A 24,738-nucleotide genomic window follows, 5' to 3' on the forward strand; every position below is an offset into this window, starting at 1 on the left:
TAGTCCTAGTGTTCGTGTAGCGTTACGAGAATTGTCTGTCTATGGTCAACAGTACGGAAAGTTCTCTAGTACCCGTACAGTGCTGTCCAGATCCAGACGATGCAGCAACTCAAACCCCATGATCCGCAGCAGTATCCTGAATTTGCTCTTCGGTTTCAGGGACGGATCGAAGTTGATATATGGCCGGACAATGGGCAATAATTTGTGGAGTAACAAGCCACATTTTACACTAAAGGGGCCGGGCGCTGTGGTCGAGCGGTTCTAGGCGCTTCAGTCTGGAACCACGCGGCTGCTACGGTCACAGGTTCGAATCCTGCCTCGGGCATGAATGTGTGTGACGTCCTCACGCTAGTTAGATTTAAGTAGTTCTAAGTATAGGGACCGATGACCTTAGATGTTAAGTCCCATGTTGCTTAGAGCCATTTGGACCAGCACTAAAGGGTGTAATAAATACACAGAACTCCCGAATTTGGGGTACCGTTCAACAGCGTGTTTTGCACGAAGAGCTATTGCACTCGCAGCATGTGACTGTGTGGTCTACATTCACATGCACTTTTATTCTCGGTTCGTTCTCCTTTGAAGAGGATGCACTCGGAGGACCTGCCGGGTGTACTGGAACGTCTCCTTGTACAGCAACTGAACCCCGCCTTCGAAGAACGCAACTGTATGGAAACCATTGTTTTCGTACAAGATGGGAAAGATCTTACTCCGCTCGTTCAGCGAAAGATCTGGTTAGTGAAACCTTCCACGAACGATTTATCTCCAGAAGTTCCTCGGATGAGTTGCCTTCAAGATCACCTTATCTTAATCCATGTGACTTTTGGCTCTGGGAGTATCTAAAAGGAAGGGTTTACCACGGAGATGTTCAATATTTACGTGATCTGACCGTCAGTATATACAGAAACACGTTTCTCAGATTCCACCGGAACTGCTGTGAGCAGTTTGTTTGACGGATGCAGCATCTCGTCGACGTCTCCGGTTCTCACACTGAAGAAATGTTGTAAGCAGCAGTTAATAATAAAATCAACGTTATACCTTTCTCACTTGTTTTACCATTTTTGCCCACGTCTCGTTCCTAATACGTGAAACATGGAAACGTATCTGTACGTTCTTTATTGCACTCACAACGCCAAATTTGCACCAGGTGGCCAAAATTGGAACTAATTTTTTTCCAGCGTAAATCGGCTCCACACTAACGCATTAGAATACAGCCCACACTGGACCTTTGTAAGTACGTGCACTTTTAATTATAACCACCCGGTATTTGCGAAGTTAGGAAAGGGGAAAAAAGAATTGGCCTATTGAATATGCAATTGAAGCTGTGAGCTGCGCTTCCATATAGGTCGCTGATGACGAAATACAAAGATCGCAGTTTGAACTCCATTGTGAATCACAGATTCAAATAAATTACAAACTTTCTTCATTTTAACGCAATGGATACATAAGAGAAACTTACACATAGTCTCGTATGACCGTTCTTGTGTTGAGCAACAGTAGACCGTCTTCTTTACTTCCTGTGCCGGCCACCTTCCTGAGACACGATATTTCGGTAATCCCTAGCTCTTTGTTGAGCATTTCCCATCACCACAGTAACGAAAATTACGAAGAAGCCGAATTCACGAAGGGTGTCTTTAACATTTCACACTTGAATTTCGAAAACTCGTTTCTAAACATCGCAGTTGTTATATACAGTTTGCGTACTGTTAAACGAAACCAAAAAAGCACTTTTCGGTTCTGAGTCATTTCATTTGCTGTTGGTGTATTGAGCGTTATGCCATAGTGTTAACCCATTGGACTAGGGTACGAGACGAGTGACGTTCACATATCTGCCCTGTCATCCTGAATCTGCGTGGCTGGTACTTGTCCTACATCGATCGAGCCGGCTCTAACTCGCCTGAAAATTGCTTGTCGTTGACGAAACTGTAATCTGTCTTCCTCATTTGCAGTAATGAATCATGCTCCACATTTTCCAATTGAAAGCTTGCTTCAGAATGATAGTCCTACTAGGAATAACGGCTTGCACAGGAGGTATTACTAAATATTCAACCAGTTTCATACAAGGCTGCGTCAGTGCAACCTTTATGTTAAACCTTGATTTCCCCTGAAAAATTATTCAGCATTTAAGGTGAAAATAGAAGCGACACAATATTTCGATGTTTTAATGTAATTTTATGCTCGGTAGTTTGTATTACTATCTAGTGAATAAGGTTCTGCGACTATTAGTGAATCCGTTGCAGTAATGAAACTGAATTTATCTGTTCCAGCTTCAACTGTTTGCTGTATATGGCCTGCCAAATAGCTTCTGGAATGCGATACCTCGAAACATTGAACTTCGTTCACAGAGATCTTGCCACAAGGTAAAAACCTATAATATTTACAAGTGTAAGACGGTCGTTACTAAGGCTAGTGATGTTCATGAGAGTTTGATTGATGCTAGAATATTTTGTGATAAGAGACCTAACAGTAGTACTTCATGAAAGTTAATAAAGCAACAGACACCAATAATACAGGGTGACAGTTATTGAACTGTATGAAATTAAATCGTCATAACTTGTGAACGGTTTGCGTTATGACGTTCAAACTGCACGGTTGGACGCGGGGCATGATGGGAATTAGTATGCGCATTATAGTTTGATTTAACCACGAAGCCCACTTTCATTTGGATGGGTTCGTCAGTAAGCAAAATTGTCGCATTTGGGGGACTAAGAATCTACATTTCGCGATCGAGAAGTCTCTTGGCCCTCAACGAGTGACTGTGTGGTGTGCAGTGTCCAGTCACGGAATAGTCGGTGCGATATTCCTTGAAGACATGGTGACTACCGAAGGGGACGTGAAGGTTTTGGAAAATGATTACATTCCCATTATCCAATGTGACCCTGATTTCGACCAAGATCTGGCTCATGCAAGACGGAGCTCGACCCAATGGAAGCAGGAGAGTTTTTTGTGGGGATATATTATCGACAAGGTGTACAGAAATACTCCAAAATCCATCGCTAAGCTGAAAACAGCCATTTAGGTGGTCATCGACAGCATCGATGTTCCAACATTTCAGCAGATCATGCATAATTTCGCTATTCGTCTGCGCCACATCATCGTCAATGTGGCAGGCAAGTCTGTAATGACGTTTACACGTTCAATAAGGTGCGTGCACACCGTAGTATGTAACGAAGTTACGTTTTTCTTCATATACTTCGATAATTTTCACCCTGTATTTGGTGGTAAATGATAGTATGTGATTCGCGGTTGCACCTTGATGCAAGCATTGTGAACGTTATCGGCGAATATTTTGGACAAAACTAGTACCGGCGATAATTCTCCAACTCAAGTTGTGTTTTTTACTCTAAACCAAACGTAATGACGAGTATTATACGTATTATACGTACAATCGTATGGTCTGTCATTGTCTTGTCGACTGGATGTGCAGGAACTGCTTGGTCGGCGAGGGCTACCAGGTGAAGGTGTGCGACTTCGGAACACACAACGAACTCTACGAGGCCGATTACTGCAAGGTGGACGGCGTGACGGGGCTGCCGGTGCGGTGGATGGCTTGGGAGTCGGTCCTCCAGGTGAGTCTTTCCGAAGTTCATCGCTTTACGTTGCCATTGCTAACTGCGGGGCGCCCAGCTGCGCCAGTTCAGTAGGCCACACTCAGCTACATGCAAGTCATCTTGTATGTAACATTCTCTTTAAATAGGAAGTGTATCTCCAAGGGCGTATCAAATTTGCAGATATTTGTCATTTTCGGTAAAATTGAATGTATTCTTTACCACACTGATAAATTATAAAATATGTTGCTTAATTGCTGTGTATGTTGGCTTCGTTGTCTTCTTCGAGGTGTAATTGTTGGCGCAGGTTGTGTCAGTTCGAAGGAATTACCTACGCAGTTCAATTTGGATTATAGAGGAAGGTCCTGCTCGTAAATAATAATAGCCCCTATATGTTTTTGTCTTCTCTGTTTTCCATAGTAATAAGCCAGCTCCGTACTTTGACAAGATTTACAACTCCGTCGTTTCACAGAATTACAACTCGCTGCGGTGCAGAAACATCTCTCTCTTACACCCGATTACACATGACTCACTAGAGTAATAGCTCTACCGACCACGCGCGTGGTAGAACAACAGAGATACTGTAGTTGTAAATAAAGAGTCTATACACTTCTGCAGCTGGCGACGGAAGTATGTAAAAATACTTTACACCTGTTTTTACATAAATATTACAAAAATTAATGAAAACACTATTATAAATACATACGTATTATAAAAAAAAACGAATGTACGTTTATACATACGTATGCATGTTCCACATCTTCTCCTAAACCACTGGATCGATTTCAACGAAACGTGGAACACATATCACTTAGTGTCTGAAAAGAATCTCTGTGTAGATAAGAACTTTCTACCTGTCAAAGGGGGTGGGGGGATGAAAGTGAAAAGCCGGCCGGGGTCCCTGAAAAATTACGTCACAGTAGTACGCCACATAGCTCAGCAGAAACGACGTCAACCTTTGTGGGAACGACGTCATAGAGTTACGTGAGAATGAAAGTGCAACGCGAAATTTGCTAGAGATAAGGTGACACGTGTGCACAAATGCGTGTCAAATATCTTAAATATATAGGGAATATATTTGACATGTGTTTACAGGTGCAAAGCTGTGCGTCAAATGCTCATACTAAATCCCAGGAACGATTTTAACTACTTTTGGTTCAAACATTATTTACGATCTGTGAAGAAATAATGTGGGTATAAGAACCTCCAGCCACCTACTGGGGTGAGAGTGGTAACGTGGAGAGAGAAGAGAGTAGATTGGCAGAGAAAAGGGGAAGGGGGGGGGGGTAGGATGGACAGAGACAGGAGGGAGGATCAAATGATCACAGAGAAGAGTGTAGGAGGGCATGGACAGAGAGAATGTTAGAAGGAGATGGAAGGAGACTAGGAGGGGACGGAGGTTCATGGAGGAGTTGGACAGGGGGAGGGGATTGAGGAGATAAACTAATAGAAGTTTCGAATATAGAATACCTGGGCTATGCCGGGTACTCCGTTAGTAACATTATATAAATAATGAGTCCATGTTTTTTAACAGCAAAATTGTCCCGTTTATATCAAATGAAATCTGAAATTCACAAAGTGCAGGTGTTACAAAATGATCTGTACAAATTTAATCACGTACATTTGTGAAAGGGACTATGTAGAAAGTACAGTGTGCTGCATAATGTTCACTCACAACCAAAGTTTTAGTACCGTTTAACCGACTTTAACTGTGTGCGCCATTTATAACATGCAGACAACCTAAGAGGTATTCCAGTTCCTCCCTCTCCGACCTACCACGTTCTCATTAACATGTGCAACAGCTGCTCTGACGGTTGCAAGCTTCGTCCGTGAACATCACCGTTTTCGGGTAGTCCAGGTCATCGCCAATAAAACTTAGAACCTCCGCTGCAAATGTCTTGCACTTTTGCCTGTCATCAGGTTAAAGTGAATGCCGCAGCTGCATCTTGTAGGCTTGAAGCGTCAGTCTCTTGTGCAGCAACCTGTGCACAGCGTATAATTGTAACTGTAAATGGCGAGACACTTCGCAGATTGATTTGGTTGGACTCCAAATAAATGGCTGTTTCATCCGTTCCGTATCTGCATGACTTGTATACGGAAGCTCAGATCACGTCCTGTTTGTGACACTTCCGGATGCCTTGGACATCGTATACCAGTGTCCGACGGTCGGACATGATAGTCGTGTGAAAAAAAAATAAATAAATAAAAAAAGAACATCAATTGTGCGTCGAAATTATGCCGCAAGCCACACATTTCCACGGTCGTTTCTAAAATATACATGATCAAGGTTGTAAAAATCGTTTTGGAACACCATAGATATTGCTCACGTAGAAATCTGTTTAAACGGAGTTATCATTTTTTTATAAATGAAGCGATCGACAGCCACGGGTATCGAAGGGTTCCTAATATGTATCATGCCTGATTCCATCAGAGTATGCGTTATATGTACATACACACAGATAAGACAAAACATTATGACCGCCAGGTTAATAGCGTTTTGGTCTTCCTTGGGAACGCAGTACAACAGCGATTCTGCTTGACAGAAATTCGGTAAGTCCTTGGTATGTTTCATGAGGCATGTGGCATCAGATGTCTACCCACATGTAACGCAATTCCCCTGCGTGGAGCTAGCGCCCGATAGCTTCCACATGGTTTCCATCCAATTTAGATCAAGTAATTTGGTCGACTAGACCAAATTCACTGTCATGGTCCATAGACTACTATAGCATGATTCTGGCCTTTTGGCACGGACTGTTATGTTGCTGGAAGGTACCATCGCCATCAGGGAAGACGCCAAGCATGAACGGATGCAGTTGGTATGCAATAATACCAGGCGGTGTATCCGAACACGACCATTGACCAGATGCAACAAGTAACGTGACTCATTTTCCAGGATTCATTTTACCCAGTTACACGTTTCTATTGCTCGACGGTCCCATCTCGATGATGCCGTGTCCACCGTTATCGTAATTAACGAAGTAGTCAGCAAGGAACACATTGGGGCCGTCTGCTGCGAAGCCCCACGTTCAACGATGTGTAACCACCGGTGCGCTACTAGCCGCGTTTCCTGCACCACAATTATACTGTGTCCCAAGGTCTCGAACAGATGGCCGCCCAACCTACTTTGCACCACGGGAAAGCTTCCGAGCTTCGCGTTCTGTGATCCTGTGACGAAGCGTGGACGTCCGGAAGCACATTCCATACATGCTCGCGACAGTAGCGCACCAACAGCCGACCAGCTTCGCTGTTGACAAAGTGCTCGGTCCGAGACACTAGACCAATCTTTAAATAACTTGAAGATGAATAGGTAGATATACTTGTACCTCTGATAGAAAATAATTCAAGTGTTCGGAAACAAAAACGTGACATTCAGTGATGCTGATGGCATCAGTGTTTCAGAAGACACTCTTACGGGCGCTTATGGCGCTGACTATTACTAGAAAAGTCTCGAAACCTGATATTGATAACTTCCTGCAGTGGTTTCAATTTGGACTTCCACAGACCCCTGATAATCAGATAATGCATTTACCTCACGAAAATTGTAGGCCCTCGTAATTTATCTGCAAGGCGTTGCAATTATTAAGAGACGATTTCCATAATCAGATGTGAATTAAACATTCAGGGAATTGATGGTTGATAGGAACGGACCACACGAAACGTGGTGGATACGAATTTCTCTGTCAGAGGACATGAAAGAGGATTTCACTGCCTATACAGGCATTCACGATGAAAACGTTGAAGTGGTACAGCGTAACTATGGATCAAAAGATTTTGAGACATCTAGTAACGATCAAGATCGGTAACCACCTATATTAAATGTCACTTTTGACTTAAAAACTGTTGCATCGGTTTAAATATGACACACGTTTCACTAACTCAGTTGCATATTAAAATACCCACAGGACAAAACTGTCCAGTGATGTAATGCATGATGAGGAGAAGTTCATGTGTACAAAAATTCTATTTCAGCTATTCACTTACCTTCATGTATTATTTCTAATGTTGTGGACAGGCTTTCTGAAATACTGTATTGGATATACTGTGTTTTACCTAATTTAGTGACAGTCCATTTGTAGTGACCGGGTATACATTTTCAAGATTTTTTTTTTTTTTTAGAAGTGTTGAAGTGGTATGAAGGCGAATGACTGACTTCGGTTTATTGGCAGAATTTTAGGAAAGTGTCGTTCACCTGTTAAGGAGACCGCCTTTGGAACACTAGCACGAACCATTCGTGACTATTGATCAAGTCTTAGGTGTCCCCGCAAGATCGAGTTAAAGGAAGACATCGAAACAATTCAGAGGCAGGCTGCTAGATTTCTCACTGGTAGGTTCGATCAACACGCGAATATAACGGAGATGCCTCGTGAACTCAAGTCTGATTCTACCGAGGGAGGACAATGTTCTTTTCGTGGCCCACATTGAGAGAAGTTAGGGAATCGGCATTTGAAGCTGACTGCAGAAGGATTCTACTGCCGCCACAATACACTGAAGACCTAAAGAAACTGGTACACCTGCTTAATATCGTATGGGGCTCCCAGCGAGCACGCAGAAGTTCCGCAGCACGACGTGTCGTGGACTCGACTAACGTCTGAAGTAGTGCTGGAGGGAACTGACACCATCAATCCTACAGCGCTCTCCATAAATCCATAAGAGTACGAGGGGTTGGTGGTCTCTTCTGAACTGCACGTTGCAAGGCACCCCAGATTACTCAGTAATGTTCGTTTCTGGGGAGTCTGGTGGTAAGCGGAAGTGTTGAAATTCAGAAAAGTGTTTCTGGAGCTACTCTGTGGCAATTATGGACTTGTGGGGTGTCGCACTGTCCTACTGGAATTTCCAATGGAAATGCACAATGGACATAAATAGACGCAGATGATCACACAGGATGCTTACGTACGTGTCACCTGTCAAAGTCGTATCTAGACCTATCAGGAGTCCCATACCACTCCAGGTGTACATGCCCCACACCATTACAGAGATTCCACCAGCTTGAACACTCCCCTACTGACATGCAGGGTCCATGGATTCATGAAGCTGTCTCCATATCTGTACACGTCCGTCTGTTCGATACAATTTGAAACGACACTCGTCCTACCAGGCAAGGTGTTTCCACTCAACAGTCCATTGTCGGTGCTAACGGGCCCAGGTGCTGCCTAAAGCTTTGTGTCGTGCAGTCACGAAGGGTATACGAGTGGGCCTTCGCCTCCAACAGCCCGTATCGATGATGTTTCGTTGAATGGTTAGCAGGCTGACACTTGTTGATAGCCCATCATTGAAATCTGCAGCAATTTGCGGAAGGTTTGCACTTCTGTGACGTTGAACGATTCTCTTCAGTCGTCGTTGGCCCCGTTCTTCCAGGTTATTTTTCCGGCTGCAGCGATGTCGGACATTTGCTGTTTTACCGGATTCCTGGTATTTACGGTACACTAGTGAAATGGTCGTACGAAAATCCCCTCTTCATCACTACCTCGGAGATGCTGTGACCTATCGCTCGTGCGCCCAGTGTAACACCACGTTCAGACTCACTTAAATCTTGATAACCTGCCTTTGTAGCAGCTGTAACCGATATAACAACTGCGCCAGACACTTGTTGTCTTATATACGCATTGCCGACCGCAGCGCGGCATTTTGCCTCTTTACATATCTCTTTATTTGAATACGCATGCCTGTACTAGTTTCTTTGGGGCTTCAGTGTAATACTTGCATCGTCAACAAAGATAATTTTTTGTCTTTCTTGGATCTATGATAGAGGGTTTATGCGGTGCATTTATTATTACATGTAGCAGTATAAAATCGAACATTCAAGTAAGAACGGTGGTATGAATACGAATAATCGGCTTCGCTTTATTGGGAGAATTTTAGGAAAGTGTTGATGATCTGCTTAGGAGACCACATATAGAACACTAGTGCGACCCATTCATGACTGATCGATGTCGGATTAAAGGAAGATATCGAAGCAATTCAGAGGCGGGCTCCTAGATTTGTCACGGATGGATTAGATCAACACGCGAATATAATGGAGGTGCTTCGTGAACTCAAGTCAGAATCCATGGAGGGAAGTCGATGTTCTATTCTCGGACCTCTACTGAGAGAAGTTGGCATTTTAAGCGGGCTGCAGACCTATTCTGCTGCCGCCAACGTATATTTCACCTCAAAGACCAGGGCTCTTAAGGAGGCATACAGACAGTCGTTTTCCGTCTCTCTGTTTGTGCGAGGAACAGGAAAGGAAATGATTTCATAGCGGTACTAGGAATTCCGCTGCCCCACTCCCGTAATGCGTCATTCTGTTGCTTGCGAAGTATGTATGTAGATGTAGACAGGTACAATCGAAGGGGTGAGTAGAGGTCGAAATGAAACAAGAAAATACTCTTAATAAACAATACGGGAACTGAAACTTCATGGCAGATTAAAACTGTGTGCCGGACCGAGACTCGAACTCGGAACCTTTGCCTTTCGCGGACAAGTGCTCTACCAACGACTCACGCCCCGTCCTCACAGCTTTACTTCCGCCAGTACCTCGTCTCCTACCTTCCAAACTTTACAGATGCTCTCCTGCGAACCATGCAGGGCTAGCACTCCTGAAAGAAAGGATATTGCGGAGACATGGCTTAGCCACAGCCTGGGGGATGTTTCCAGAATGAGATTTTCACTTTGCAGCAGAGTATGTGCTGATCGCAGGAGAGCTTCTGTAAACTTTGGAAGGTAGGAGACGAGGTACTGGCAGAAATAAAGCTGCGAGGACGGGGCGTGATTCGTGCTTGGGTAGCTCAGTTGTTAGAGCACTTGCCCGCGAAAGATAAAGGTCCCGAATTCGAGTCTCAGTCCAGCACACAGGTTTAATCTTCCAGGAAGTTTCGTATCAGCGCACACTCCGCTGCAGAGTGAAAATCTCATTCTGAATACGGGAACTAATGTTTTACCTCACAAGATGCATTAAAACTGAATACATGAACATCCATGAAGTTATAACACACTCCCTGAGGACCCGAAGTGCAGGTGTGCAGTGGAGGACAAACACACAAAAACAAGTGCTCCACATCTCCACTATTCATGTGGACGCAACATTGAGCACATCTTCTCGACACCCGTACACGTTCAAAAGCACTCAGGCGAGTTCCCAATACGCGACACACCATCCAGAATGCATACTTGGAGCTTACCGACACGGTCAACAGCCCTGGAATTCACCAAAGCTGAAAAATATCCTAGTAGAACAAAATCCAACGGTTTTCAAGTAAGAGGACTTGCAGGCCATGGCATTGGCGAACCTCGACCAGTACTCTTGATGTCGGAGATTGGTACTACGTAGTGCCGAACACACGCATGGAAGTGTACCTGTGCACCATCATGCATGTACCACATATTCTTACTGTCACATGAGGAGTATCGTGCAAATAGTAGAATACCTTATATTGCAGGAAATGAAGGTAAACCCAGCACCAACACGTCAGCCAGGTAGGTAATGCGGCAATACTGAGGAATCCATTGGTTTCTGGGTCTATGTTTATTAGGGTTACTTGCTTGTTTTGCCTGCAGTCAAACACCATGTACACTACTGGCCATTAAAATTGCTACACCACGAAGATAACGTGCTACAGACGCGAAATTTAACCGACAGGAAGAAGATGCTGTGATATCAAATGATTAGACTTTCAGAGCATTCACACAAGGTTGGCGCCGGTGGAGACACCTACAACGTGCTGACATGAGGAAAGTTTCCAACCGATTTCTCATACACAAACAGCAGTTGACAGGCGTTGCCAGTTGAAACGTTGTTGTGATGCTTCGTGTAAGGAGGAGAAATGTGTACCATTAAGTTTCCGACTTTGATAAAAGGATTGTAGCCTATCGCGATTGCGTTGTTGTGCTGCTCGCGTTGGTCGAGATCCAGTGACTGTTAGCAGAATATGGAGTCGGTGGGTTCAGGAGGGTAATACGGAACGCCGTGCTGGATCCCAACGGCCTCGTATCACTAGCAGTCGAGATGACAGGCACGTTATCCACATGGCTATAACGGACTGTGCAGCCACGTCTCGATCCCTGAGTCAACAGATGGGAAAATTTGCAAGACAAGAACCATGTGCACGAACAGTTGGACAGCGTTTGCAGCGGCATGGACTATCAGCTCGGAGACCATGGCTGTGGTTACCCTTGACGCTGCATGACAGACAGAAGCGCCTGAGATTGTCTACTTAACGACGAACCTGGGTGCACGAATGGCAAAACGTCATTTTTTCGGATGAATCCAAGTTCTGTTTACAGCATCATGATGGTCGCATCCGTGTTTGGTGACATCGCGGTGAACGCACATTGGAAGCGTGTATTAGTCATCGCCATACTGGCGTATCACCCGCGTGATGGTATGGGGTGGCATTGGTTACACGTCTCGGTCACCTCTTGTTCGCATTGACGGCACTTTGAACAGTGGACGTTACATTTCAGATGTGTTTCGACTCGTGGCTCTACCCTTCATTCGATCTCTGCGAAACCCTACATTTCAGCGGGATAATGCACGACCGCATGTTGCAGGCCCTTTACGGGCCTTTCTGATTACAGAAAATGGTCGACTGCTGGCCTGGCCAGCACATTCTCCAGATCTCTCACCAACTGAAAACGTCTGGTCAATGGTGGCCGAGCAACTGGCTCGTCACAATACGCCAGTCACTACTGTTGATGAACTGTGGTATCGTGTTGAAGCTGCATGGGCAGCTGTACCTGTACACGCCACCCAAGCTCTGTTTGACTCAATGCCGAGGCGTATGAAGGCCGTTATTATTGTTCTGGGTACTGATTTATCAGGATCTATGCACCCAAATTGCGTGAAAATGTAATCACATGTCAGTTCTAGTATAATATATTTGTCCAATGAATACCCGTTTATCATCTGCATTTCTTCTTGGTGTTGCAATTTTAATGGCCAGTAGTGTATATGGCAGGAACAGGAGGGGACCGGATATAGATCCCTGTGGCGCATCTGTAGTGAATATTCCGCATTCTAAGAACACTACTTCCACGCGTGCGCTCTGCGCGTAGCGATACGGAAGGCTTACCGACGCTCGTTGTGCTGTCACGCAGGGCCAGTACACGACCAAGAGCGACGTGTGGTCGTTCGGCGTGACGCTGTGGGAGTTGCTGACCCTGGCGCGCCGGCGGCCGCTGGAGCCGCTGTCGGACGCGCAGGTGCTGGCCGAGCTGGCGCGCCTCGGCGACGACGACAGCGACGTGGACGGGTGCGCGCTGCCGCTGCCGCTGGCGCCGCCCCCGCGCTGCTCCAGCGACGTGCTGGACCTGCTGGACGAGTGCCGCCGCCGGCACGCCGCCCACCGGCCCTCCTTCCGCGAGATCCACCTCTTCCTGCAGCGCAAGACGCTCGGCTACGTGCCCCGCGCCGCCTCCTGATCGTCTCGTCTGGCCTGCTAGTGCTGTGGACGCTGGTGCGCAGCTGTCATTTTGTACGACCTACATTCGGGTGCTTCTTCTGGAGATCTGGACTCGCTGTGATTCGAGATGCTGCCTAAAAGTTTGAGGAACTCCTGCTTCCCACTATGGAGAGACCTGAGCCATCGATTAACCTGTTTTGAATCGATGTACAGAGCTGAATGGTTAGTCCACAACCACTTTACAGTGTATCACATGCTCCGACTGTCTATATGCGGTGATCCTTCAAATTTCTTGCCTCTTGTTATCTGGCGCCTTTTCATCAGTTTTTCGGTCTTACTTTCGCGTTCTGCCGAAGAGAAATTTGTATCAAAGAACCCGTAACTCAATCATTTGTACTGGTAACACTTATAGGGAACATTTGACGGTGATGCCAACACTTACACCTCTCCATTGTGAAGAAGTATGGACGAAAACTTTAATACTAATGGACTCACAAAGAGATTTGGAAGCCCTTGAATTATAGGAATTGCTTGCTCTGAAGGTAATCCTCGTAACTTTTCGGTAGTAACTCACTCACTATATGCACATATCTTTTTTTACTAGTGACTAAGAGTAATCCCTTCTACTCGGTCACCACATAGTGATGTTAAGATATATTCAAAATGCAACACGTGTTTCAGGCCGTGGAAACGGGCGGAAAACTATCTCACGACCACTGTAATCTGACTCCTCTCGTAATTATCACCAGATAATAAGTAGCAGCGTAAATGCATTGAGAAAAATAGCAGCAGTACTTGAAAGAAGAGGACTTTTATACATAACTATTCGATGCTTTTCGGTAAATTATCCGATGATTTTATTTCCTGTAACGGAAATTGCTTTTATAACTTATTTGCTAAGACAAGACTGTACGATCTTGGAACGCCGAAATCGGAAGAGACTGGTTGTAAGAAGAGCTGTAACGTTTGCATTCACTCCTTCATCTTGAGGAGTTTGTGTGGAAACCAAACTTAAAACCAGTATACTTTACGGTAATCCATTCATCACTTTAGCACAAGAGATCCAAATGAGTCTGCTTGTCGCTTACAGTAGACTATTCAGAAACTTCAGTCTTTTTCTCTGACCTGTGTTCCGTTCATTTTATCTCGAAATTAACTGTGAATTTTCCATTGCTACCTACTTTTCCTATCCTAACCAAAGCTTACATTAATTTCTTCTTTTCGTCATTAACTTAAGTAAACCAGTCTGTGAGTATTTTGTTAAATTATGTATTGGTCTTACTTTGACTAGTGAATATGAAAATTAAATTATAACGCTTTAGGTTTCAAGAATTTAAACAATCAGTGATGACATTAACAATTATCTGTGATAAAATAATACTAGTTATCAGATTGCACTTCTCTTAGGAAACTCATGTATTAGAATATCGCCTTTTAAAGAGCAGTATTCTCTTCTTGTTGTTTTTAGTGTTGTTAGAGGACCAATGTTATCAGTTATCGATACGACATGCCGCTTCTGTACTTCAACACGCTCTGAAAACAAATACTGTTCACTTTCAGGTTAACATTGGAAATGCTCCTGTTTAAAAATGTACCTCGGAAGTAGAATTTCCTGTTCTGTAGAGAAACTTCAAATTGTTAGTATTCCTTTCCATCCTCCGTATTTATATCGAGTACCTGCTGGCAACCATCTCTGAAATCGTTTTTTCTTTCACTGATCTGTCCTGGAAGACACGCATCTCTAGAAGATTCTTCTCCCAGGATTCGTTGATTTCGTTTCGTTCAAGATTACCTTCGTTGATTTCGTTTCGTTCAAGATTACCTTCGATTCTATTTTCATTCAAGGCAAACGAGTGGCATTATCATCATTTAACTCTCTAATGTATTCCCAGTCGTTAATATTTGAGCTGTATTGCTGCTTTCTACTTAACACTTTGCATTCGAACGCTTTCTTTATTACGCAGAAGTGCATATATTATTTTGTTCTTTAGGTTTTAGCAATAAGTCTTCTTCGTAGCTTGAAGAGTGAATTCGTATTTGAATATATTTATGATAAGTGCTTTTGATTTGTAAATTATTTGTGAATAGGAAATATAACAGTTTCAGACTGGCCTAAATAGTGAATACGTGGTAAATAATTCACAAATGGTTATGAAATTGATAATTTGTGAATGTTAGGAAAAGGCAGTTTATTTGGTCAATTGCGTCAGTAAGTATGCAAATACAAAGGTCATTCAAATGAAAACCAGAACCCGTGGAACAATATCAGAAATCTTTTCTCGTTTTATGGGAATATTTTCTCGAACAATAATAACCATTCACTTTAAGATTACGTCTCTTCTCTAGAAATTTGGGGAAAAACATAGTATTGCGATGCGCGCCACATCATTTTCCTCTACCTATGATTAATTTTGATGCCCTTTGACGTTATCTCTTATTTATCACTTAAATCTGATACATGATTCACATCACGCATAAAGAAGATAGGATAGGATGTCTTCATCCAAGCGTGACGCTCTCCAGGGTACTCAATTCATATTTATCATTGTACTATGCCTAGTGACATCAAAGATCAATATTTTTGTTGCTTCCACTAAAATCCACTGGAGTGTCATAGAAGATCGTTTTGTATAAGACTCGTGGGGGAAAATCATTTTCTTAAAATGATTGTGACATTAGACCCTGAAGAAGGCCGCTGCAACCTGGCCGAAACGTTGGTTTTTCTCCAGCAGCAGTAGTTTTATACATTATGACGCGGTACCATACTCAGAAAACTTTTATGTCGATTGTGACACAGTTATCTGTGCGCATTAGGAATAAGTCATCGTGTGGAAGACTATTCTAAAGTTTCATCCAGATGTCGTCTTAAAATCACACAGACCTCAATCGAGAGACTGCAGACGAGGACATGTGTTTATTTGCTTTAAGATTTCCTACAGATTACGGTGTAAAGGTACAAGAAGATGAAAGGAAATGAGAGGAACAGAATGAATAGGCGAATAAAAGGTGAGAAAGATGTACTGGTAGAGCTGGAGACTGACAAATACACAGACTCGGAAATGGATAGGGGACATGATGAACCATTGTAGGAGGAACAAAGAGTTATAGAAGGGGTGGGAGAGACAGAACTGGTGGGGAGTGATAGGTGTTTGGATAGCCTGGAGAATCTTAGAGAACAAGTAGAGCAAATCAAACATGTTACAGAACGTAAGGATGGTGATGTGTGGTGGGTAGGACAATAAAGGAGAACAGAAGTAGTTTTCAGACGATTTTTGACCCTTATTGATTACTCGCTCCGAGGGAAAACAACAATTCTGCTTACTAGTTCCGGCAACAACCTTTTTCGAATCATGATAAAAGATGGGTCCGTAGGAGAAGGCTCTCACGCAACCGAAATATCACGGAAAAAGGAAACCCTGTAACAAAGCGACAGCTGCCTTAGCTTAGTAACACTGGCAAGTTATACGCCTCTCGACAGGTGCTGGAGAACTTAACCGTAATATGTAATAGGTGCAAATATCGCCTCAGACAGCATTGTGTGAATGCTCCATTCCGTTATAAAATTTTGTAGGTTTGCTTGCTTCACTAAAATTTTGTTGCAACTTTGGGCCTAATGTGTGCTCTGTACAACATAATTTTTGGTAACTTCGGGTATGGCTTACTACGAAATTCATCTACCGATTTTGGAGGGCTTTCAAGTTTACAACTTAATTTATTTTGCCGTGCAGATGTCTGGTTTTTCGTTTCAGTGGCTTTTGTATTTTGTTACTGACGCCTTTCTGTAAATATTGCTTGTTTGAATTATTAGGCCAAAGAGTATTCTAGTTATGAAACGACAAACTTGTCGTACTTGTAATTTTCAGACGCAATAACTAAACATAAAACTACACGTTATACAGATATAGTCCTCAGAGCGATGTAATCAGTGGCAATATGAGCTGATAAATGTTTAAACTTTCACGGTAAATGTAGGGTTGTAATGAAGTATTTATTGATAATGCATTGTAGAAAATTGTACTGGTTGTATGAAGAAGTTTATTTTGTAATATATTGTAAATATCTAGTAGAGATGAGTGTAAATATGAAGAATAATATTTGTAACATCTGTCACTACTACTGCCGTCACTATTACTCACAAAAGTATGAGAAATTAACACTTCCCCAAGATAGAACCATTAACCCATGGTACCAGTATTGCAAACTGGCTCTCCTGTGGCCTCAGAAACGATTGTCATTCTTTGTTAGAGCATAGTCTACTGTCAAGTATTCTTTCATTAATTATTTTCTCCTGGTCCCTTTCACGTGGATCACTATATTTTCTACAGTTATAGATACAAACATTGCTAAAGGTGGAAAAATAACCGTTTCCGTTGAAAAGTATTAACCATATATTTTCTTGTTACCTCATGTCACTATTTTATGTTTTCCATATTCATGTGTTGCCGAAGTATGATTCCTACCATAAAAAATGTTGACATTATTTGCAAACAGACAGTAGCCGTAATGACAAGATATGTAATCACTACTTTGTACCTACGGCCCCCACCCCATCCGTTTCTGCGCATTTTGTTTATACATGTAGTCGCTCAACAGACACCTCCCCTATTCAGTTGGATGGAGTCTCGGATCACTCCTCAGTTTCCCATTCCTCGTTTCAACCCATACTGCTGCTTATGTATTGGATCAAAACGGAATTTGTTCTTTCTAGTTACTGAAATGTTGCGTTCATTTCAATTACATTTTAACGGATAAACCAGTTACTTGATATGAGCATTTTCTGCTTGAGACAGCTTTTAAGTTTACGTACGTACCGCATCGCTGCGTGCCGTCAACGTCACTGACTTGAAATAACTTTACAGTGACAGGCTTCTTCCAATCTCTTAAACTCACTTCTTTAGGTTCTGACAACTCTCCATTACTGTGTATTCAAGTCTAATGCGACGACTGTTTTCAAGTGTTTCCTCAATCATTGGTGGTAGTAATAAACTTACAAGGAGGATAGTGAGAAAGTACTAATATTTCCGGAATTTTCTTTTCAAAATTTCACAGGAAACAAAGGTTGAATATGTTTATAAAGCTCATCTTTGTTTTTTCATTTCCGTGAGCATCGTCTGCAAACAGTAAAGCTGAGGTGCTGTTGCGTAGCAAATCAAAGTGTGGTGCAATGTTGGTAGTGGAGAATCATTATAAATTTGTAGCAATTTCTTCATATATGCACAGTGAATAGTATTTTTAATAGCGAGCCTGAAAAATGGAACTCATAAAATACGTATCTATTATATAGATAAACAACGATGTTAAAGGTTTTAGAGTGAATAATATTAATTACATGGAAATACGAAATGTTACTTTTGCAGCTGTATCATAGTGAAAAGTGAGACTTTTCACGATATTTCAATTATATTACGTGTTGTATCTAATGCTGCGTTACCTTTCAGAACTGTGGAAACCTGCATCAATTTAATAATGTGGCACTCAACAGTTTGTTGAATTGGTAACATTGTATGCCACATGTTTAACTTTTGGTTTCTACCTCAAAGGACGCGAAATCTCTCAAAGACTTCCTAGTAACCAAGAGACTGTCAGAAAGTGTTGAGACATTGCATGCAGGTAACGGTTTATCGTACAACACTAAATAAACTTATTTCTTGTCTGATTAAAATATAAGCACAAATTATGTTGAGTGAATAGATACGCTGTCATAAAAAGATAAACTGTTTTGTTATTACACTGTTCACAAACAATAGGAAAATAAAGTCATAAATGAGTTAAATATCGCTTTATACAAGAAAAAACTGTTGTCTTTCATCTAAGCAATAGTACACCTTTTAAACAGAATCCTTTTCAATTAGTTATTAATCAGTGCAGATCAAGGTTTCGCCAATCAGAGTGTGTATATTTTTTAAGTTTCTGAATTCACTCAGAATATTTCATAATTAACATTTTTAAAGTTACTATAAGTGGGCGTAAATGTTTATCCTGCCACCGAGCTGCCCGTTGCTCGCCGACATGAACGACCGATGATACAGCAAACCCACCGTATTTTACCGGTCCATTTAGCCTACAACGTTGGTGCTCGGTTCACTGCTCGATACTGTGGTGTCGTCAGTCATACGACCACACCGCCGCCTGAGAGATCGATCCACCGGATGCGATTCTCTCGACAAACGGAACAGAAGAACGGCTGTGCTAGCCAAAGAGTACACAGCCAGTCGCAGTACTTATGTTCTCCGCGAGGCGCCGCTAGGCCACTTCACGTGCAGCAGGGGAGTAGTGCAGTTGTGCCAGTCTACAGTTCGGAGCCGCGCTCGCTGGTCAGCCAGCGCCGATGTTACGTCATCGTCTGCAGCTCAGTCACTGCTGCCATCAAGTCTTTGTAGCTCCGTTCCATGTTAGCTTTCAAATTCACTGGATCCGACATTCAAGAGATTAACTCGTCACTGCAAGGTTTGTGACGCTTATTCTAGTCACGTCCTCTATAGTTCTCAACCAATTGATCAAGGACTCCAGCAAAGTTACGTAATAAATACTTTCTAATTTTGTACTCCTGCTAATTATTGTGTTTTCCTGTTGTAGCTACCAAGCAGTCTTGGCATAGTAGAACCCACGTTTGGACCTCTTTGGCTACCTCTTATTTGCCACCTCATGTTGACGGCCTCGATTATGGTGGAAGATCGAGAGCCATCAGATACTACCCTTGCTGGGCAGTGATATCGCGTTTTGTGTTTTGAGCTCCGACCATCGTCATATGTCCCGAAACATGGACTGTGACTGGCTGCTTGAAGGTCTCCGTAGCAGTGCCATGTTTGACCTCACCTCTTTACACGGTTCCTCGCGCACCATACGTCTACTTCCACATTGCTATTTACATCCGTACTACCGTGAAATCGGTGGCAGAGGGCGTGTGTGTGTGTGTATTGTGTATTGAACCGGGGGCCTAGGAACGACGGAGAGGCTTCGTCCCGTAGTAGCCCTCAGTGGTTCACAACCCAACAGTCCATGCCAGTCCACTCACACCAGCGCCGCCCGACACCGAACCCGGGGTTATTGTGCGGTTCGGCCCCCAGTGGACAACCCCCTCCACCCCCAACCCCACCGAACGTCTCATACCAGACGAGTGTAGCCCCTAATGTTCGCGTGGTAGAGCAATTATGGTGTACGCGTACGTGGAAACACTGTTTGATCAGCAATCGCCGACATAGTGTAACTGAGACGGTATAAGTGGAACCAGCCTGCATTCACCAAGGCAGATGGAAAACCGCCTTCAAAACCATCCACAGGCTGGCCGGCACACCGGACCTGGACACTAATCCTTCGTGCGAATTCGTGCCGGGAACAGCACGCCTTCCCGTTCGGGAAGCATGGCTAGCCGGGCAGCCTCTGGCAGAGGGTACTTCTCGTTGCACCACATGGTGTTAGAGGTTCTTTCCATATGGAGTGCGAGAAAATTGACTTCTTAAATGCTTCTGTGTTCGCTGTGATTAGTTTAACCTATTCTTTGTAATCACTGTAGGAGAGATATGCGGTAGGCTGTAGGAGACTGAGGTGACAAAAGCCATAGGACACCTCCAAATATCTTGTCGGATCTCCTTTTGCCCAGCGTAGTGTAGTAACTCGAAGTGGTATGAACTGAACATGTCGCTGAAAGTTGAATTATTGACCCACGCTGCCTCTTTAATCGTCCATAATTAGCAAAGTGTTGTCGGTGCAGGAATTTCTGCACGAACTGAACTCTCGATTATGGGCCACAAATATTCGATGGGATTCATGGGGGCTAATCTGGGTGGCAAAATTATCCGTTCTAACTGTCCAGCATCTCCAAAGTAATCGTGAACAGTTGCGGCCTGTTGACATGGCACATTGTCATCCATGACAATTCCATCGTCGTTCGGCTGCAGGTGGTTCCAAAATAGCCGAACATAATCATTTCCAGTCAATGATCGGTTCAGTTGGACCAGACGATGCTGTCCATTCCATGTAAACACACCCCGCACTATTATGGAGTCACCACCAGCTTGCACAGTGCCCTGTGGACAACTTGGATGCATGGGTTCGTGGGGTATGTGCCACACTGGTACCCTACCATCAGCTGTTACCAACTCAAATCGGGACTCGTCTGACCAAGCCACAGTTTTCCATTCGTCTATGGCCCAACCGACGTCGTCACGAGCCCAGAAGAGGCGCTGCAGGCGATGTCGTCTTGTTGTCAAAGGCGCTCGTGTCTCACGTCTGCATCCATTCCCACTAACGACAGTTTCCGACGCAGTACCCCAACGGATATCTACATCTACATCCATACACAGCAAGCCACCTGAGGGTATGTGGCGGAGGGTACTTTCATTATCTCAATCGGTTCTCCTTTTATTCCAGTCTCGTATTGTTCGTGGAAAGAAAGATTGTCGGTATGCCTCTGTGTGGGTTCTAATTTCTCTGATTTTATCATCATGGTCTCTTCGCAAGATATAGGAAGGAGGGAGCAACATACTGCTTGACTCCTCAGTGAATGCAAGTTCTCGAAACTTCAAACAAAAGAGCTACTGAGCGTCTCTCTTGCAGAGCCTTCCACTGGTGTTTACCATCTCCGTAACGCTTTCGCGCTTGCTAAATGAACCTGTAACTAAGCGCGCTGCTCTCCATTGGATTTTCTCTATCTCTTCTATCAACCCTATCCGGTACGGCATTGGGGAGGACGACGGTTCAATCCCGTCTCCAGCCATCCTGATTTAGGTTTTCCGTGATTTCCCTAAATCGCTTCAGGCAAATGCAGGGATGGTTCCTTTGAAAGGGCACGGCCGATTTCCTTCCCCATCCCTCCCTCAGCCGAGCTTGCGCTCCGTCTCTAATGACCTCGTTGTCGACGGGACGTTAAACACTAAGCTTCTCCTCCTCCTATCTGGTACGGATCCCACACCGGTGAGCAGTGTTCAAGCAGTTGGCGAACAAGTGTACTGTAACCTACTTCCTTTCTTTTCGTACTGCATTCCCTTAGAATTCTTCCAATGAATCTGTCTGGCATGTCCTTTACCGACGATTAGTTTTATATGGTCATTCGATTTTAAATCACTCCTAATGCCTACTCCCAGATAATTTATGGAATTAACTGCTCCCAGTTGCTGACTTGCCATATTGTAACTAAATGATAAAGGATCTTTCTTTCTATGTATTCGCTGCACATTACACTTGTCTACATTGAGATTCAGTTGCCATTCCCTGCACCATGCGTCAATTCGTTGCAGATCCTCCTGCATTTCAGTACAGTTTTCCACTGTTACAACCTCTCGATATACTACAGCAACATCCGCAAAAAGTCTCAGTGAACTTCCGATGTTATCCACAAGGTCATTTATATATATATACACTCCTGGAAATTGAAATAAGAACACCGTGAATTCATTGTCCCAGGAAGGGGAAACTTTATTGACACATTCCTGGCGTCAGATACATCACATGATCACACTGACAGAACCACAGGCACATAGACACAGGCAACAGAGCATGCACAATGTCGGCACTAGTACAGTGTATATCCACCTTTCGCAGCAATGCAGGCTGCTATTCTCCCATGGAGACGATCGTAGAGATGCTGGATGTAGTCCTGTGGAACGGCTTGCCATGTCATTTCCACCTGGCGCCTCAGTTGGACCAGCGTTCGTGCTGGACGTGCAAACCGCGTGAGACGACGCTTCATCCAGTCCCAAACATGCTCAATGGGGGACAGATCCGGAGATCTTGCTGGCCAGGGTAGTTGACTTACACCTTCTAGAGCACGTTGGGTGGCACGGGATACATGCGGACGTGCATTGTCCTGTTGGAACAGCAAGTTCCCTTGCCGGTCTAGGAATGGTAGAAGGATGGGTTCGATGACGGTTTGGATGTACCGTGCACTATTCAGTGTCCCCTCGACGATCACCAGTGGTGTACGGCCAGTGTAGGAGATCGCTCCCCACACCATGATGCCGGCTGTTGGCCCTGTGTGCCTCGGTCGTATGCAGTCCTGATTGTGGCGCTCACCTGCACGGCGCCAAACACGCATACGACCATCATTGGCACCAAGGCAGAAGCGACTCTCATCGCTGAAGACGACACGTCTCCATTCGTCCCTCCATTCACGCCTGTCGCGACACCACTGGAGGCGGGCTGCACGATGTTGGGGCGTGAGCGGAAGACGGCCTAACGGTGTGCGGGACCGTAGCCCAGCTTCATGGAGACGGTTGCGAATGGTCCTCGCCGATACCCCAGGAGCAACAGTGTCCCTAATTTGCTGGGAAGTGGCGGTGCGGTCCCCTACGGCACTGCGTAGGATCCTACGGTCTTGGCGTGCATCCGTGCGTCGCTGCGGTCCGGTCCCAGGTCGACGGGCACGTGCACCTTCCGCCGACCACTGGCGACAACATCGATGTACTGTGGAGACCTCACGCCCCACGTGTTGAGCAATTCGGCGGTACGTCCACCCGGCCTCCCGCATGCCCACTATACGCCCTCGCTCAAAGTCCGTCAACTGCACATACGGTTCACGTCCACGCTGTAGCGGCATGCTACCAGTGTTAAAGACTGCGATGGAGCTCCGTATGCCACGGCAAACTGGCTGACACTGGCGGCGGCGGTGCACAAATGCTGCGCAGCTAGCGCCATTCGACGGCCAACACCGCGGTTCCAGGTGTGTCCGCTGTGCCGTGCGTGTGATCATTGCTTGTACAGCCCTCTCGCAGTGTCCGGAGCAGGTATGGTGGGTCTGACACACCGGTGTCAATGTGTTCTTTTTTCCATTTCCAGGAGTGTATATTGTGAGTAGCAACGGTCCTACGACACTCCCTAGCGACACACCTGAAATCACTCTTACTTCGGAAGACTTCTCTCCATTGAGAATGACATGATGCGTGCTGTTATCTAGGAACTCTTCAATTCAATCACACAATTGGTCTGATAGTCCACATGCTCTTACTTGATTCATTAAACGACTGTGTGGAACTGTATCAAACGCCTTGCGGAAGTCAAGAAACACGGCATCTACCTGGGAACCCGTGTCTATGGCCCTCTGAGTCTCATGGACGAATAGTGCGAGCTGGGTTTCACATGATCGTCTTTTTCGAAACCCATACTGACTCCTACAGAGTAGATTTCTAGTCTCCAGAAAAGTCATTATACTCGAACATAATACGGGTTCCAAAATTCTACAACGGATCGACGTTAGAGATATAGGTCTATAGTTCTGCACATCTGTTCGACGTCCATTCTTGAAAACGGGGATGACCTGTGCCCTTTTCCAATCCTTTGGAACGCTACGCTCTTCTAGAGACCTACGGTACACCGCTGCTAGAAGGTCCAGCGGCGTTTCCTCTTTCGAGCGATTTTAATTGGTTTTCTATCGCTCTATCTATTTCGATATCTACCAGTTTCTCATCCGTGCGACAATCTATAGAAGGAAATACAGTGCAGTCTTCCTCTGTGAAACAGCTTTCGAAAAAGACATTTAGTATTTCGGCCTTTAGTCTGTCATCCTCTGTTTCAGTACCATTTTGGTCACAGAGTGTCTGGACATTTTGGGTGGCCGAGTGGTTCTAGGCGCTACAGTCCGGAACCGCGCGACCGCTACGGTCGCAGTTCCGAATCCTGCCTCGGGCATGGATGTATGTGATGTCCTTAGGTTAGTTAGGTTTAAGTAGTTCTAAGTCTAGGGGACTGATGACCTCAGAAGTTAAGTCCCATAGTGCTCAGAGCCATTTGAACCATTTTTTTTTTTGTCTGGACATTTTGTTTTGATCCACCTACCGCTTTGACATAAGACCAAAATTTCTTGGGATTTTCTGCCAAGTCGT

General features: G+C 44.5%; 1 protein-coding gene across 1 annotated transcript in view; it reads left to right on the top strand.

Moving 5' to 3' along the window:
• Positions 1 to 18,690, top strand: part of LOC126259594 (discoidin domain-containing receptor tyrosine kinase B-like) — a 416,947-nt gene extending 398,257 nt beyond the window's left edge. Inside the window, exons 15-17 of the mRNA XM_049956504.1 lie at positions 2,265 to 2,357; positions 3,425 to 3,566; positions 12,618 to 18,690. Coding sequence (XP_049812461.1) covers positions 2,265 to 2,357; positions 3,425 to 3,566; positions 12,618 to 12,941 — 559 coding nt within the window. The 3' untranslated portion in view covers positions 12,942 to 18,690. The remainder of the gene's footprint in view (positions 1 to 2,264; positions 2,358 to 3,424; positions 3,567 to 12,617) is intronic.
• Positions 18,691 to 24,738: the final 6,048 nt, after the last annotated feature.

This window comes from Schistocerca nitens, chromosome 5 (genome assembly GCF_023898315.1).
Source record: "Schistocerca nitens isolate TAMUIC-IGC-003100 chromosome 5, iqSchNite1.1, whole genome shotgun sequence".
NCBI lineage: Eukaryota > Metazoa > Arthropoda > Insecta > Orthoptera > Acrididae > Schistocerca > Schistocerca nitens.